General features: G+C 57.0%; 6 protein-coding genes across 6 annotated transcripts; 5 read left to right on the top strand and 1 right to left on the bottom strand.

The window, feature by feature from the left end:
* The first annotated feature begins 128 nt into the window (after nucleotides 1-128).
* Nucleotides 129-533, top strand: B0T15DRAFT_518479 (uncharacterized protein). The gene has a single exon (XM_062868363.1). The coding sequence runs from the start codon at nucleotides 171-173 to the stop codon at nucleotides 387-389; it is 219 nt and encodes a 72-aa protein (XP_062726196.1). The 5' UTR covers nucleotides 129-170; the 3' UTR covers nucleotides 390-533.
* Nucleotides 534-1159: 626 nt separating this feature from the next.
* B0T15DRAFT_507096 (uncharacterized protein) lies at nucleotides 1160-2491 on the top strand (the record flags this gene model as incomplete). Its single annotated transcript, XM_062867627.1, has 1 exon — nucleotides 1160-2491. One exon carries the CDS (start codon nucleotides 1160-1162, stop codon nucleotides 2489-2491), a length of 1332 nt encoding a protein of 443 aa, XP_062726195.1.
* A 2703-nt stretch (nucleotides 2492-5194) lies between these two features.
* On the top strand, nucleotides 5195-6928 carry B0T15DRAFT_37111 (uncharacterized protein). The gene has a single exon (XM_062864200.1). The coding sequence runs from the start codon at nucleotides 5285-5287 to the stop codon at nucleotides 6659-6661; it is 1377 nt and encodes a 458-aa protein (XP_062726194.1). The 5' UTR covers nucleotides 5195-5284; the 3' UTR covers nucleotides 6662-6928.
* Nucleotides 6929-7011: 83 nt separating this feature from the next.
* B0T15DRAFT_37118 (uncharacterized protein) lies at nucleotides 7012-8300 on the bottom strand. Its single transcript, XM_062864201.1, has one exon. It carries the CDS (start codon nucleotides 8041-8043, stop codon nucleotides 7285-7287), a length of 759 nt encoding a protein of 252 aa, XP_062726193.1. The 5' UTR covers nucleotides 8044-8300; the 3' UTR covers nucleotides 7012-7284.
* Nucleotides 8301-8343: 43 nt separating this feature from the next.
* On the top strand, nucleotides 8344-10449 carry B0T15DRAFT_518474 (uncharacterized protein). Its single transcript, XM_062868362.1, has one exon. The coding sequence runs from the start codon at nucleotides 8540-8542 to the stop codon at nucleotides 10235-10237; it is 1698 nt and encodes a 565-aa protein (XP_062726192.1). The 5' UTR covers nucleotides 8344-8539; the 3' UTR covers nucleotides 10238-10449.
* An 817-nt stretch (nucleotides 10450-11266) lies between these two features.
* On the top strand, nucleotides 11267-14866 carry B0T15DRAFT_37079 (uncharacterized protein). The gene is made up of 7 exons (XM_062864199.1): nucleotides 11267-12339; nucleotides 12404-12565; nucleotides 12628-12697; nucleotides 12766-13020; nucleotides 13077-13160; nucleotides 13223-13363; nucleotides 13467-14866. Exons 1-7 carry the CDS (start codon nucleotides 11459-11461, stop codon nucleotides 14466-14468), a joined length of 2595 nt encoding a protein of 864 aa, XP_062726191.1. The 5' UTR covers nucleotides 11267-11458; the 3' UTR covers nucleotides 14469-14866.
* Nucleotides 14867-14883: the final 17 nt, after the last annotated feature.

Below are 14883 nucleotides of genomic sequence, written 5' to 3'. Positions count from 1 at the left end.
ATAAAACTTCTAGCATCTCTATGATTGGACGGAAGGGTTCTTACCTTCCTTTTTGGGTCGTTCATCTCATCACTGGGCACTCACGGCACGACATCGAGAGTCTTTCCTCTCCTTGCACAAACCTGGAGCAGGCACGCGGCAGGTCAGGAGGGACTGGAAGCCAGAAAGGTATGCGAGCTCCATCATATGTAAGGTGGTCACGGTTTCTACAGAAGATAAGGTGGGCTTTATTGCTTGAATTCAGTCTACTATTCATCCGGCGGGGACCCGAGTGTCGAGAGCATCGATATCTTGAGGCATACTATTGTGTAAGTGAGTCTACCTATACTAGGCGGAAATCCGGCTCGTCAACGATGGGATATCAGGCATCTGTCACAGAAGGATGGTGACAATACTGTCGGTAATCCGATTATCCGAGACTCTGTCGACAAGCATCTGTGAGCATAAATAAGGGGGAAGAACGAGGCTCTTGGCTGAAGTGGAATGCCGCTGATATATTTCTTCCATCAAGAGTTCTACTAATCGAATTGGACCCTTCAGGTCGCGCCTCAAATGTCTGATTTGTTTCAGAGAACTACAGTCGCACCACATCACGTGAGTGAACAAGCGCGAGCAAGGGGTCGTAGTTGCCAACCCCTGCCACGGCAACTTTTCCGCGAGTTAAGGAGATTAACTGGGGCTAGCGAATTGGCGTAGGCCAGAAGAGGAACCGAACTTCTGAACACCTTTCACCTGCAAGTGCTGGCTCGGTTCGCGATCATCGAGCATCGCCACCAAACAACCCCCTTTTTCTCCTCTCTCTCCCCATCGAGCTACATTGTCTTGCTCCATCGCGTACGGAGTAACCCACTACCTCTTCAGCCGATCCCTCCGACAACGCAAAGAGATCGCAATTCCAGTCGGCCGGTTCGCGGATCTGAGCTCCGAGCTTTAGACACCCTGGTTGGGGACCTGTGCCACCTACTAGTCAATTAAGGAGGACGCTGATCTGCCACCCACTTCTGCCCCGCGGATTGAGCTTCCGCTCAAGGCGCGATCATCCTTCTTGACCGAACGCGTTACGTTCTCTCTCGATTGGCGCGTCTGCCGCGTTCATACCTCCCCGAGACCGAGCGCGATTCCCCGGTTCCCCTGAGCTTGCGCGTCTTGCCAATCCACCATGGGCGCTTCAGTATCTACCCTGGTCGGCTGGACCGTGGTCATAGGATGTATCTACATTGTTGCTTTTGGACTCCCTGGGAAGAAGAAAGCGCGTGACGCTGGAAGAGGTGCCGCACAACGGCAGCGCGTGGAAGATAAGCCGCACAGCCAGACTCGCAAAGAGCCTAAAGAGAAGGCTAAGCGACAGCGGTCTGAGGCATACAGCAAAGACGCTGACGAGGCAAGCAAGCCGTCGCAGCTCAAGCAACGGGCAGCCAAGCCATCGGGCCCGAGCCAGCCCGCCGATTACAGTTCGGACGATGACGTCGACAACCGAGAGTTCGCCCGCCAGTTGGCCAGTGTTAAGCAGGGCACCAGCCTCAATGCGCCCAAGAAGAGTGATGAAAAGCGGCACAAGTCTGTGAAGCAGTCGCGAGCCCAGATCATTGATGATGAAAAGGCCGAGCCGAGCAAGATGTCGGCCCCGTCCTCGACTGCGGGCGTCGATGCCGATGACGACGAGTCCTCGACCCCATCTCCCGAGATCAAGGCTGTCGACGCCGGGGATGTCAGCGACATGCTGGAGCCCAAGGCTGCCGGCCCTTCGGTTCTCCGTCTCACCGAAACCGACAAGGCCAAGCCGAAGAAGGAAAAGAAGGCAAAGGCGCCCGAGAAGGCCGAGACCAAGAAACAGCGCCAGAACCGCCAAAAGGCTGAGGCTGCCAAGGCCCTCCGCGAGGAAAACGAGAAGCAGAGGAGGGCGGATCTGGAAGCCCAGAGGAGACAGGCACGCATCGCCGAGGGGCGGCCGGCCAAGGACGGCTCCGCCTTCGTGGCTGCCCAAAACCAGCAGTCTGCTTGGAACCGCAATGGCACCGATGGCAGCGTTAGCAGCAGTGCTACGAACGGCGGCTTCCTTCCCGTGCAACCTCTGGATACATTTGACACCAGTAGCTACACTGATGCGTCTGTCTCCAAAAGCGAGAGCGCCACCACGCCTGCCCAGACCAACCCTGCCGATAGCTGGATCGCCAGTCTGCCTTCCGAGGAAGAACAGATGGAGATGCTTCGGGGTGAAGAGGCTTGGAACACGGTGACGTCGAAGAAGCCGAACAAGAAGAAGCATAGGGAGGCCATGGCCGACAGCCCCGTCGATTCGGAGCCCACTGTTATTCAAGCGGCTCCCAGCCAACCCAAGCCACGGGCGATGAGCAACGGCACTGGCGCCGTCGCTGCACCTGCCACCAGCAAGACGGCCGGCAAAACGACCAAGCCCTTCTCGCAGCAGTCGTCCTTCGCAGCTCTGAGTCCGAGTGAGGACGAGACCGGTGAGAACGAGTGGGAGGTTTAACACTTTCCGTTCCATGGTTCTCCCGTGCACTTTGTCGTTCCGCAGGCGCACCTCGGCTTGAGCTTGGGTCCCTTTGTTGGGCGCGCCAACCCTATCCATTCCAGCATGTCCCACAAGCGGACTGTCTCTTCGGTTGGGCCACGGCACGGAGTTCGTGTGTTGTGTTATGTATATTACCGGCCGAAAAATGCTTCCGGAGTCCAGCCCTTTGAGTTTCTTTCCGCCTGTCTTTACTTTCTTACATTTCCTTTCTATCTACTTTACTCTAGCATCCCTTTTATTAGCATGGGGTGGCGACGACAATCTCGGGACTCATTCAAGCCTGCAGAAAAACTATCTTAAGATATGCTTGGATGGGGGAAATACAGGGTGACGGCTACGCAATGGATCGGTGCGATCAGAGACGCGTTATTAAGAAAATGGCTGGCAGCATGAGAGGATCGGTGACCGCTGATCACGGCAAGAGTCGTTGGCTCTCGAAGAGGGCCGGGACATGCAGCATGCGACTATGCCTTCATTTAGCTAGCTACGACACGTATTCAGCGCTTGACCATGCATGGACTTCTTCACTGTCCTCCCCGTGACTTCTAGTGCAGTCATTTCATGCCAGGTGAAAGTGTCCTCAAAACGGTAACAGAGCAGGATATGTCTCACCAAGAGATGAAGCGTGGCAAACCAGACGGCACGAGTGAAGCTTAATCATAAGGCTGCCGCTGAGGGGATTTGGAGGTGTAACGACCTGCTTAGTACCGTGAGATGCTTGTTATATCACCCTCGACCCGAATCGCCAGGAGAGACGGTTACCATCCCTTGGGCACCCACATTCAGAGGAACGTTGGTGTGTAGAGGCATGACAGTAGAATGTTTGCTGATCTGAGAGCTCAGATACTACATATGTACAATACCTACGTCAACTGGAAATATGCAAGTCATTCATGCCTCGATTTATACTGGGCGAGGTGCAACGCTAGTAGTTACACAGCAGAAGATAGATGGCTGTCAGTCGGTCTCTATAATTACTGCAGGGGCCGATCGTCCATTCCGTCCTGTTTCATGCGACGACGGTGCCCTGATGTGACAGTGCTTGGCACCGATCGAAACCAACACTTTGGTTTCCAGACGAGCCAGGTCAAGGGATTTCTATCCGTTCCGTCCGACGACAACCCGTCCATGTGGAACCGTTCATCTCTACCTTACTACCTTATCATGCACTGGGCTGCGCGGGGCATCCTCTTATCGATGAAGTTCAGTTCAGGAACGACAAACCTACCTACCACGTGGCAGCGGACATGGAGCCGGAGGACTGACTGTTGGCATGCCAGCCCCGAAGCCACTGCCATGAGACACGTCGGTGTCCATTTCAAGGCGAGTGTCTGCATGCGGGGAATTCTGTTCCATTAGTGCCATTAGCGGCACGTTATACTCTACTGTAGAAGAACCTATCTTACAAACCACATAGGTGGTTATCAAACGTCCAGACAGTTTTACTCCCAATTGTGATAACACCGTGACTGCCATTTAAGGGGTTCCCCGCAATTGTGTAAGAGGAACAACTGCAGGACCCGTCGATGCAACGGGGACATCGGGGCCCGCAGTCGCATTCCCTCAAGACCGTTTTACCAACTCCTTCCCGGATTGGTAGGTTAGAGCCCCGAGGCATAAGTTTCCTTCATTACCTATAGTTACCGATGAGCGTCAACTGGCCTTGTTCAAGCATTTCCAGGCCGCAGCCTCACATGATAGTTACTGCTCGAAACGCCTCATGAATTGTCACGCTGAGCCCTTGAGCTGATGACGGGAGTGAGTGAACAGAAGGGACACCTGATTAGTTCAAGTTAGAGAAGCCCTGAGCCGGCGCCTCTTCCCACCTGCTCGCGAAAGTCCGTGCCGTTTTAGTTAGCGCTGCCGACAGGGTCCATCTTCACCCCTAGCGCATACGAAAGTGGCGTGGCCTTCGTGTATCGAAATTACACTGCCTTCCATTGCGTGGGTGGCCTCGATGCCAACGACATGGTTTAGGACTCAAGGTTTGATTGACTTGCTCGAGAGTCCGAGGCCCATTTTCGCGCCGGTGCATTCTGTCGCTCAACCCCTCTGCTATCTTTCGTTTTCGACTCTTGACTCTAGTTATTTCCCAGGCATGCACAGCCTGCTACACTATTCCAGCCTCTTCCCTTTGTGTGGACTTTACATTCCTTGAACACTCTGATTCCGTTCCTTAACGATTCGTGAGACGGTTACTAGGAAGCCCACGCCGGGGTCACTCACTGTCCTGTTGCAGCCACAGTCGCGCCAGCCTCTCGGTTTCGAATCCCGTACAACCCCGAACCAGATGCTCCCGGCATTGTACCGCGCGACGTGTTTGTCGCTTCACTGAGGGGCAGAGGGATTTAAGATCACAATTCCCTTCGTAGCTTCCTCAAAAGCCGACACGGTGCCGAGCACCTTTACACTACTTGCCTTCCCAGCTTCCCCGCAGGTCCGTGATTCCTCTGGAGGATCCAGTTGGCCATTGCCTCTAGACGAACGGCAGCGAGATATCCGACCGTTCCGATTGTTCCATTCAGCCCGTTCCATCATAGGCCCAGTGCATTCATTGCCTGCGATGGTCATCACGTCAGTCGTGTGCAGTTCGTCTTCCTAGGCCACCACTTAAAGTTAAAAGGAGAATCACCGACCGACTGTCTCCCCGACGGGGCACTCAATTACTCAGTTCATGCCCCTTACCCATACAAACAGGCCCAGTGGAATCCAAAATCGTCAGCCGGGGAATGCCGGCGACGAGAACCGGCCATGTCGTACCTTGTCGCCGCCCAGTCCGCTCTCTTCTACTTCCTCGCCTGCACACCATGCAACCAGCTCCAAGCCCAACGTAAAACGCGGCAGCAGGCCAAGAAGGACAGGGTGATCAAGGAGCGCATTGTGATGGAACAGCCCCATCTGTACCGGCATCCAGACCCTTTCCACACGAACCCGTACTGGGGCGAGGAGATCCGGATGGGGCCGAGCCTGCCCAAGAAGAGAAAGGGGAGTGACGGGATCAGCAAGAGCCTCAGTCAGCGCCGTTTAACTGTGGCGAGCCGGGATGGCCGCCCGAGTATCGGCACGGGAAGCAGCGTCGTGGTCAGTATGTCGGATATGGCGTCCATATCGAGCCCAAGACCATCTACCAACCCCATCGACATCCACCTTGGCAGCGCCCCGACTGTCGTACCCGAGGAAGAGGCCATGAGTCCAACCCTTAGCAAAACGGCATCCATATCAACAAGCGCCGACTGGAATGTGAAGCGGTACCAGCGCGAGGACGAGGAGTTGTGGGGCCATGAGTCCACGTGGTCGGGTCACAAGCTGATGGACGCCATCAAGCACGCCGGCACGACAGCCGGCCGCTACATGGAGTCTAAGCTCGGATTGGAGAAGCAGGTGACGGATGAGGACCGGTATAACTTTTATTTCACGCCCAGGAACCCGCCTGTGAACGAGTACCACCCGCCGGTCGTTAGCAGCAAACCTGCGCACAAAGACGCCCTACGGTGGATGCTCCAGCCGCCGCCACCGGCCAAGGTCATGGAGGGGAAGGTCCCCGTCACGAGGAGCACGAGTACCATGAGCGCCGCGTCTAGGAGGACCGTATCGACCCGGGACGGCGGCTCGCTCGGGAGGTTAGTGGGTGAGAGAGCCGTTGAGGCTAGGATCCGGAGAGGCGAGACGCCATTTGAGGACGAGTGGCGCCCGACGTCGCCCTTACGAAAGTCGTTATCCAGAGTGTCGTCGGCCACAAGGATGAGGAGTCGGCGCACGGCGAGAACCAACTACTCATCTACCGACTCCGACGAGGAACCAGATGCGGCGAGCAACCGAAGGAGACGGAGAAGTCACAGGCCGCCCGAGGTGGAATCTGAGGATGATGAAGATGATGAAGGTTCATATGCGTCGAGAGGTGCCGAGACGCTCAGCAATACTTCGTTGTCCACTCACGCCGCTCAAAAACCAAGGCTGCCCACCAACCCCAGTTCCGGGTACGATGGCAGAGGTGCCTCGAAAGTGGAACATATCGAGTCTGCGCATCCTTCACGAGAGACTATCAGCCCAACTCCCAGAACGGAGTTCAGCAAACCAGAGACTCAGTCAGCCATGTCCATTAATACCGACGTGGCGGTGCATTCTTAGGTAGTTGGCGAAGCCGATATCTTCTGTCTTCCGGGATACTGTCGCCGACTGGGATTACCAATCAGTTGTCATCACCAGCTTCGTTGCCCCTGGTGAAGGGGCCTTTGGCGACCAGCTGCTACAGGCATCGATATCCTGGCCCGGTCTCCCTTCCCTACTTTCCATATCTCCCCTACAGTTTCATTGTACCCCCCCTTTTCGTTGCAGCATGGACCTGGGGTAGCATACGTTTGTCATATGGGACTCGCATCATAGGAGGGTTGGCTTGCTCTTTGAATGGGGAAAGGCGTTTATTAGCGCGGCTGCATACACAAAAGGCGAGCTTCATCATACAGCATGATATTTCCTCTGTCTCTCACCTGCTTCATGTTTCTCATCCTCGTTTGCACTCTGACATGTACCTCTCCTTACACAACCTGGGAGGCTTACCCTGCGGTTTCTCCGCAGAGACCATCACAGCATCAACAAATGAACCAATGAACCAAATTGCGCCTTTAACCTTGACGATCGCCGGGTATTGACGTGAAGCAATGCCATCCCATGCGCCTTTCCCGGACGACCTGAAGCAACCCTCCTTCAGAGGGACAAAATTTCACACTCATCAAAGCTGAAACCCCCCACACTTACAAATGCAGCCCGCCTTCCTCGTCATCCTCGTTGCCTCCCAACCCCCTCAACTGCTCCTCCATCCTTCGCCGCAACTCCTCATCAGTGAGCGATCCCCCTTGTCCCCGTCGCGACCCGGCAACAGCATCCATATGCAACTCCCCATTCCGAATCACCCCAGTCTGGAAGGTCCCATCCGTCCAGGCAGAGTGCCGCCGCTCGCCTTCCTCGTCCCGCCCTACCGCTGATGCACCGTTCACCATCCCCTCCGCACCACCACCACCATTTCCATTCACCATTGGACCTGACCGCTCCCCACCGCCCTCCTCCTCCTCCTCCTCCGCCGCCGCCTTATTATTATTATCATTATCATTGCTGTCCTCGGCCTGAAACTCGGCCCAGCTCAGCCCACGGCTCTCCACCTCCGCCCGCACCAGCCGGATGCGCTCCTGCATCCGCTCAATGACCTCTTCGTTCTCCCTGATCGCGTCGATGCAATCCTGGTCTGGCTCGCCTCTCTGTTGTGGTTGTGATTGTTGTTGCTGGTCGTCGTCTGACTGTGATTGTGGTGGTTGTTGTTGTTGTTGTTGGGAGGAGGAGGGGGGGACCGCGACGGCGGTCCCTTCGGCGTACGGCCGCAGCTGCTCGTTGGAGTAGTCCAGGTGGGCGATGCTGTTGCGGAGCTCGGCGAGTTTGAGATGAAGCGACGAGACCGGCAGGTCTTTGAGCGCGGCCGCAAAGCGCGCTGGGGTTATCGGCAGGGATTCGGCGGACATTTTTCTTTCTTTTTTTCTGTTTCTTGATTTTCTTTTTTGTATTTCTTCTTTAGTGGTGATGGTGACTGCGGGGTGGTGCGGATGTGGATTGAATGTGAAGCTCAGTACTCGCTTGCCGACTAAACCCTTGACTGTGTAGGTAGTGGTATGACTGCTTTGGGTTTCTGTTGTTCGCGGTTTATGTATTGTGGAGGGAAGGCTTTTTGGTGGAGGCCCATTTGAGATGACAGTTTCAATGTCAAACGCAAGCTGCAAAGCTGCCTGCTGTCGCCGGGAGCGGATGCTTGGAGGCGCCGCGGTTTACCCCGCTGTGGAGCACCGAGCTTCTACCCCAGTCCATAGCTCGCCGGCCTGTCTGCCGGAGGAAAAGCGGAATTTTCTCCGACATCCAAAATAAGCCGCGGCACAACGCCTGTCTATCGCTTTTTGACTGCCAGCTGGAGTTGATGGACGGTTAGCGCGCCGCGGCGCAACTGCAGGCGCCAGATACGCGACAATGCACAGCTGCAGCCTGGGCGTCAATGCCTTCCGGTCGAGCGTCCAGGTCGCCGCCCGCCAGCTTTCGAAGCCGTGCGCCCAGTCTCTGCGCGCTGCCCCTCTCTCGAGTCGCTGTTTTGCATCTTGGCCGCCCGTTCAATCCCAGCGGCAACCGCAGCGAGGAGGACATGGTCGAAACGTCCTTTCAGCCCCCCCGGCGTTGAGACACATCGGACCGGCCTACGTGCGGCGATCGCCCGGTGTCCGGACACTCATCCTTGGCCAGACCGTCATTACTCACTATGTCGACTTACCTCCAAACTACAAAGACGAAGATGGCCTTCCGTTTGCAAAACGGGACCTGGAAACACATGAGGTTATTGCCGTCTTCGGAACGAACATCAGCACGGCGGCCGCCAATAAGCTCCTGAGGATTCTACATGGCCGCCGTGTCGCTGGCACGCTCGAGGACCCGACCCTGCGGCTCAATACGATGAAGTATTCGAAGGAGCACCAGAATACCGCCCTCCATTATCTCCGCAACCACGTCCCGGTCGACGAAATCGTGAACGCTGGCCTCCGGGCCGAAGACGAACTAGCCGTTCTGGAGAACGGCGACGCCAAAGAGGCGGAAGATACGGAAACGAGTAGCGGGCCGGGCCAGGCGTCCAAGCTGAAGCTCTACAAGGAGGGCGGTGCGGAGCCCAAGGCGAAAAAGGATAGCTTCTACGGACAGAGCGCCCTCGATGCGATCCGCGCTCACAACGAGGCAAAATGGCAGGCGGAGCTCAAACGGCGCGAGGAGGAGAAGAAGAAGCGGGAGGAAGAGGAAAGGCACGGCAAGGCGGGGCCACTGCAGGTCAGGGGCCAACAACAGCGACAGCTGAGCCCCAAGATGCAGGAGTACATAGCCAAGGCGCAATCGTCGCTCAAAGAGCCGCCCAAAATGAGCAAGTGGCAGCGTCTCTGGCCCTCGACCGCCGCCGCCCTCGTCGTGAGCGGGCTCTGTCTGGCGTACGCCGCAACCTACCGGCCGCCGAAGCGCACGGATAGGCTGTGGCCCGACGTCCCACCAGCAGCCGCCACAGTTGGCTTGCTTATCCTGGCCAACTCGCTGGGCTGGATGCTGTGGAAGGTCCCGCCGATCTGGGGCTTCTTGAACCGGAACTTTATGGTCGTTGCCGCCACACCGCGGGCTGCGGCCATGCTGGGCTCCATATTCTCACACCAGTCGCTCGCCCATCTGCTGCAGAACATGCTTATCCTCTGGTTCCTGGGCGTACGTTTCCACGACGAAGTCGGGCGAGGCACGTTCTTGGCGACCTACTTTGCATCCGGTACGGTTGGCGCTCTCGGGACGTTGACCATGGCGGTGCTGAAGAACCGGCTGGACCTCGCCACCTTGGGGGCCTCGGGGGCCATCTACGGGATAGGGGCGGCGTATCTCTGGCTGCACCGGTTCGAGTCCTTCCGGATCTTCGGCCTACCCCCGCCACCGAGAGAGGGGGTTCAGGGTCTCAGCATACTGGCTCTGGGCGCCGCGGTTAACATTGGCGGCATCTTCACCCCCCAGCGCTTCAAAGTGGACTTCACGGCGCACTTGGTGGGCATCGGCGTCGGCATGATTGCTGCACACCTAGTTGAGAGGAGAAGGCTGGCCAGACATCGAGAGGGGGGCCTTATGGAGACCGTCTCAACACTAACAACGAAGGAGTAGGTATTGAAACGCTTGGGTACAAGATCAAGGCGCCACCATAGAACGATAACTAGGTGTAGACGGATATGCATGTGGTTCGTCTGTATATAAAGTTTTGTACATGTACTGATGTATACCATCATCGAGTTGCATCAATCGTAACTCTTGCATTTCATTTCGATGCGCGCCGTCGACCTCTTTTAACGCTTCACTCGCGTCGTCGGAAGGGCGATTGTTTCACCAATATTCCGTACACGTATTGCGATTTGGCCTGCTGTGTTGCGGAGCAACCACATTCGCGAATTTAAAGTTGGAGATGGCAGCTCCACGTTTTCAGCTGCAGGGTGCTCAGTGGGCCATTCCGTTCCGTGCCGACTAACCGGCATTGGTCTTAGCCGCTTCTGCCGCTCACGGCCCATAGGATGATTGGTTTCGTCATGGACCCATTGCCAATCAATGCCAAGAGACCCAAGGCACCGTGCACGGCAAGATGGCACTGACGCAAGAAGAACTACCCTGCTGATCTCAGGCCTCCAACGAGGGCGATTCAACAAACCTTGAAAGGCAATCAGAGGATTGATGAAAAATCTGTGGCTCCGTAGTAACTAGTCCTGCAAATGGATAGAAGGGCCCGACGTTAACGGAGCTCGGGAATTCAAGACGAGTTCCACCTCAGAGACATCGCAAACGTAGGTACCTGTGTATTGGTTCTGCGGTCTTGGCTGTGCTACCCAAATCGGACATTACCTACATGTACTTGTACGTTCGTGCCGGAGGCCGCAAGCTGACGGGAGCTCTCAGATAACATTAACCGCCGCCCTCGTACGATTGAACCTGTTTCGGTATCGATCAACTAACCTAACCTAAAAGACAACTACGGCGCGGGACCTCCCTGTCCCAACCAACAGTCACATTGGTTTTGTGTGCCTCTTTTAATCTCGGTCTCTCAGCTTGCCAGGACTCGCTAAGACGGCCGCGCTAGTCTCGACCGAGGGACGGTCTTATTACTCTCTGTCTCTTGTCAGCGACATCCAAAAGATCATCGCCCGATTCCCGATGTTCCCTCAGTGAACTTATTTTCGGTTTCTTACCTTTCTCCTTGGCTTTCCAGGATCAATTGGCTTAGGATACCAACCGGGAAGACCAACGAGCCTTGACACGCGCTCGTCCTATACACCTTGAACTATACGCCCCGCCAACAGCCAAGCTACCTACGCAGCATCGGCGCAAGCACAGAACGCCATGGCTTCGCAGCCCGACGCGCCAGCCGACAGCGGCGCGCATACCATCCCCTACGCTGACGACGACGAAGGCTTGCCCAACCCGTACGCCTCGTCCAACCGCTGGCGCCATGCCGAGTCGAAAGCCTTCGCGAAGTACGAAAAGGCTCGCGGGGCCGGCAGCGCGCCTGTCGCGCGCGACGCCGATGCCCGCGACGCCGGCGTCAGCGACCTGGCCGACTTCCTCAACAAGTCGCGCATCGACCCGTCCGAAATCCCCGCCGACCGTCGGCCCACGACTCCGCGCTTCAAGCCTGTCGTTGCCGGCGCGTCTGAGGCGAGGGCTGCCACGGCGGCCGTGACGACGGAAGACGGTGGTGTGCACGGGGACGGTGTTGATGCTGAAAACGCCGGGCCTCCCCCCGCGCCCGACGGCAAGGAGGTCGTCTGCGGGCCGCTGCTGAACTACCGGCGGATGGAGGGTGCGCAGTGGTTCGGGAGCGTGCTGGTCGTCACCAAGGGCGGCGGGAGGACACAGCCCGCTGTGCCGATGCTGAAGTTGCGCCGGGCCGGCGAAGCGGACAGTGCCGGTGGTAAAACAGACGACATCCAGGGCCTCTGCCTCTCCTCGGATACGCGCAACACCTTCTGGCGGTTTGACCTGGTCGTTCAGATGGAGGCCACCGAGACGAAGTGGGAGTACGAAGTCCCTGATCTACGGCTGGCCAGCAGGACGAAGCCGCGGGTGAACAGCTTCTTCGTGCCGGCCGTCGACGAGTCCATGAGGATCATGTTCCACTCGTGCAACGGCTTCAGCGTCGGCACGGACGAGGCGGCCTGGAGCGGCCCCGCGCTGTGGAACGATGTCATACGGCTGCACCAGGAGAGGCCTTTTCACGTCATGTAAGGTTTTCCGCATAAGTTTCGCGCGGAGCGACAGTTGGAGCTGACGGGTTTGGATCCGCAGGATTGGTGGCGGCGATCAGATCTACAACGACGGTATCCGTGTTTCGGGTCCGCTCCGGCCGTGGTCGGACACCAAAAACCCAAAGAAGCGGAGGGAGCATCCGTTCCCGGAAAGTCTTCGCCAGAAGTGCGATGACTACTATTTGAAGAACTACATTCGTTGGTCGGTCAACCCATCCTTGACCTGCAAAGTGGTTCGTGCTGACACCATGTGCACGAAAACAGGTACTCCACGGAGCCGTTTGCGGCAGCCAACGGCCAGATTCCCCAGTTGAACATATGGGACGACCACGATGTAAGCTTTAAGCTTTAAGCTATCCCCTGCTGCGGTGCTTGCGCATGTGCAAGATGCTGACCGACCAGATAATCGACGGGTTTGGGTCTTACGTGGACAAGTTCATGAAATGCGACGTCTTCCGGGGCATCGGCGGCGTCGCTCACAAGTATTACATGCTGTTCCAGCACCACCTCCCGCCCCCCGGGTCCACCTACACGTCCGATTCTGTTCCCGCCACGTCGGGTGAGGAAGGGCAGGGCGTTGACCCCAACCAGCTGATGAACGCCTATGTGCACCCGCCAATCGAGGAACCCGGCTACATCTATGGCCCACAGGCCGGAGTAGGTTTCTGTCCGCGAAGGCTCGTTGAGACTCTTCCAGCTGACACAAACCGTAGCCGTACGTTGCCGAGCATTCTCACCACCTTTTTGCGCGGCTGGGCGCCAGGATCGCCTTCTTGGGTATTGACGCACGCACCGAGGTATGCTTTTTTTCTTCTTCGTTGGTGAGCGGCGGTACTCGAATTGTGCTGACGAGGAGCAGCGTACGAGACACCAGGTCAACTACCCCGAGACGTACAGAGCCATCTTCGCCCGCCTGAAGCAAGAACTCACAAACGCCGCGAACTCGGGGCGGCCGTACAGGCATCTAATTCTCCTTTTGGGTATTCCCATTGCGTATCCTGTGAGGTCCCAATTCAATTTTTCCGTTTTTTCTTTCTTCTATTTTTTTCTCTCTTTCTCTTTCTCTTTCTCTTCACCCTGGCAAACATAACTAACAGGCACAGCGCTTGACCTGGCTCGAAAACATCTTCGCCAGCCCTGTGATGGGCCCCATGAAGTTCCTGAACCGCCGCATGGGATTCGGCGGCAGCTTCTTCAACTCGTTCGACGGCAGCGTCGACCTCCTGGACGATCTGGACGACCACTATACCGCGCACACGCACAAGAAGGAGCGGAACTGGCTTATCGAGAAGCTGCAGGGCATCTGCGCCGAGTTCTCGGTCCGGACCACCATCCTGAGCGGCGACGTGCACCTGGCCGCGCTCGGCAGGTTCTACTCGAACCCGCGTCTCAACATCCCCGTCGAGCAAGACTACCGCTACATAGTCAATGTCGTCTCGTCCGCTATTGTCAACAAGCCGCCCCCGGCCGCCGTCGCGAACCTGCTGGCGCGCCGCAACATCATCCACCATCTCAACCACGAGACGTCGGAAACCCTCCTCAAGCTGTTCGACAAAGATCCCGGCAACAGCACCAAGACGGCCAAACACAATTTCGTCACCATGCCTAGTCGCAACTTTGCCATGATCACCGAGAACTCCCCCAATCATCACGCTGCAAACGGGACAAACGGGGTACCCCATCAACATCATCATCATCAACCAACAGACCCCTCCTCAACACATCCACCGGGTTCCTCGTCGTCGTCTTCGTCGTCCTCGTCAAACTCCCCACGAAACCAACGCAGAAACCCGGTCCACAAGAAAGACGGCCGGCTGCCGTTGCACGCGGGCGAAGAGCACTGCGGCACCAAGCACAAGGCCGCCTCGCCCGCGAGTCACGGCACCGGCACTGACGGCTCCCTCGACGTGTGCATCTGCGTCGAGGTCGACCAGCACGACCCGGCCGGCCGCACAGAGGGCTACGGCCTGACCATCCCCGCGCTCAACTACCAGGGGCCTCGGCCGCCTAGTCTGGAGATGCTCCCGCACCGGCCGGCAAGCCACGGGTCTTCTGCCGGAGGGCGGACCCAGAGCCGGGGCAGTTCAACAGCTGGCAGGGGGTAACGGGAGTCTCGGCGAGGGTTGATGATCATGAGGATGATGAGGATAATAAAGGTGTGAGATGAGCCTACGTATGTTAATGTCGGGTTCGTGGATATACCTAGCAAGATGTGTAAGGTTCAGGAACGACGTGGGAAGGGAGGAAACGAGGTTTGAGAGGGCTGACAACGGCGGAGGACATGTGTATACCACGTATGGTTGACGGGCCTAGGTTCTGTTGAGTGAGTGTGATGTAGAATGGGATGGATGTGAGGGATAATCGGACGCGGCTGGGCAACGGTTGATGTAATCTAGATACCCAGGTCGTTTTCCGGGTGGGAAGTTTTGACTGTCTAATCAATTGTAATAGGTGTGTTGGTCAACGAATTGGCCTCTTTCGGCGTCAGCATACCCCCCCCCCCCTCCTGCTGTCTCCTTC

The sequence above is a fragment of the Chaetomium strumarium genome (assembly GCF_033439665.1).
Source record: "Chaetomium strumarium strain CBS 333.67 chromosome Unknown B0T15scaffold_1, whole genome shotgun sequence".
Taxonomy (NCBI): domain Eukaryota; kingdom Fungi; phylum Ascomycota; class Sordariomycetes; order Sordariales; family Chaetomiaceae; genus Chaetomium; species Chaetomium strumarium.
The sequence above is the reverse complement of the archived record's forward strand: the minus strand, read 5'-3'. Positions and strand labels throughout refer to the sequence as shown.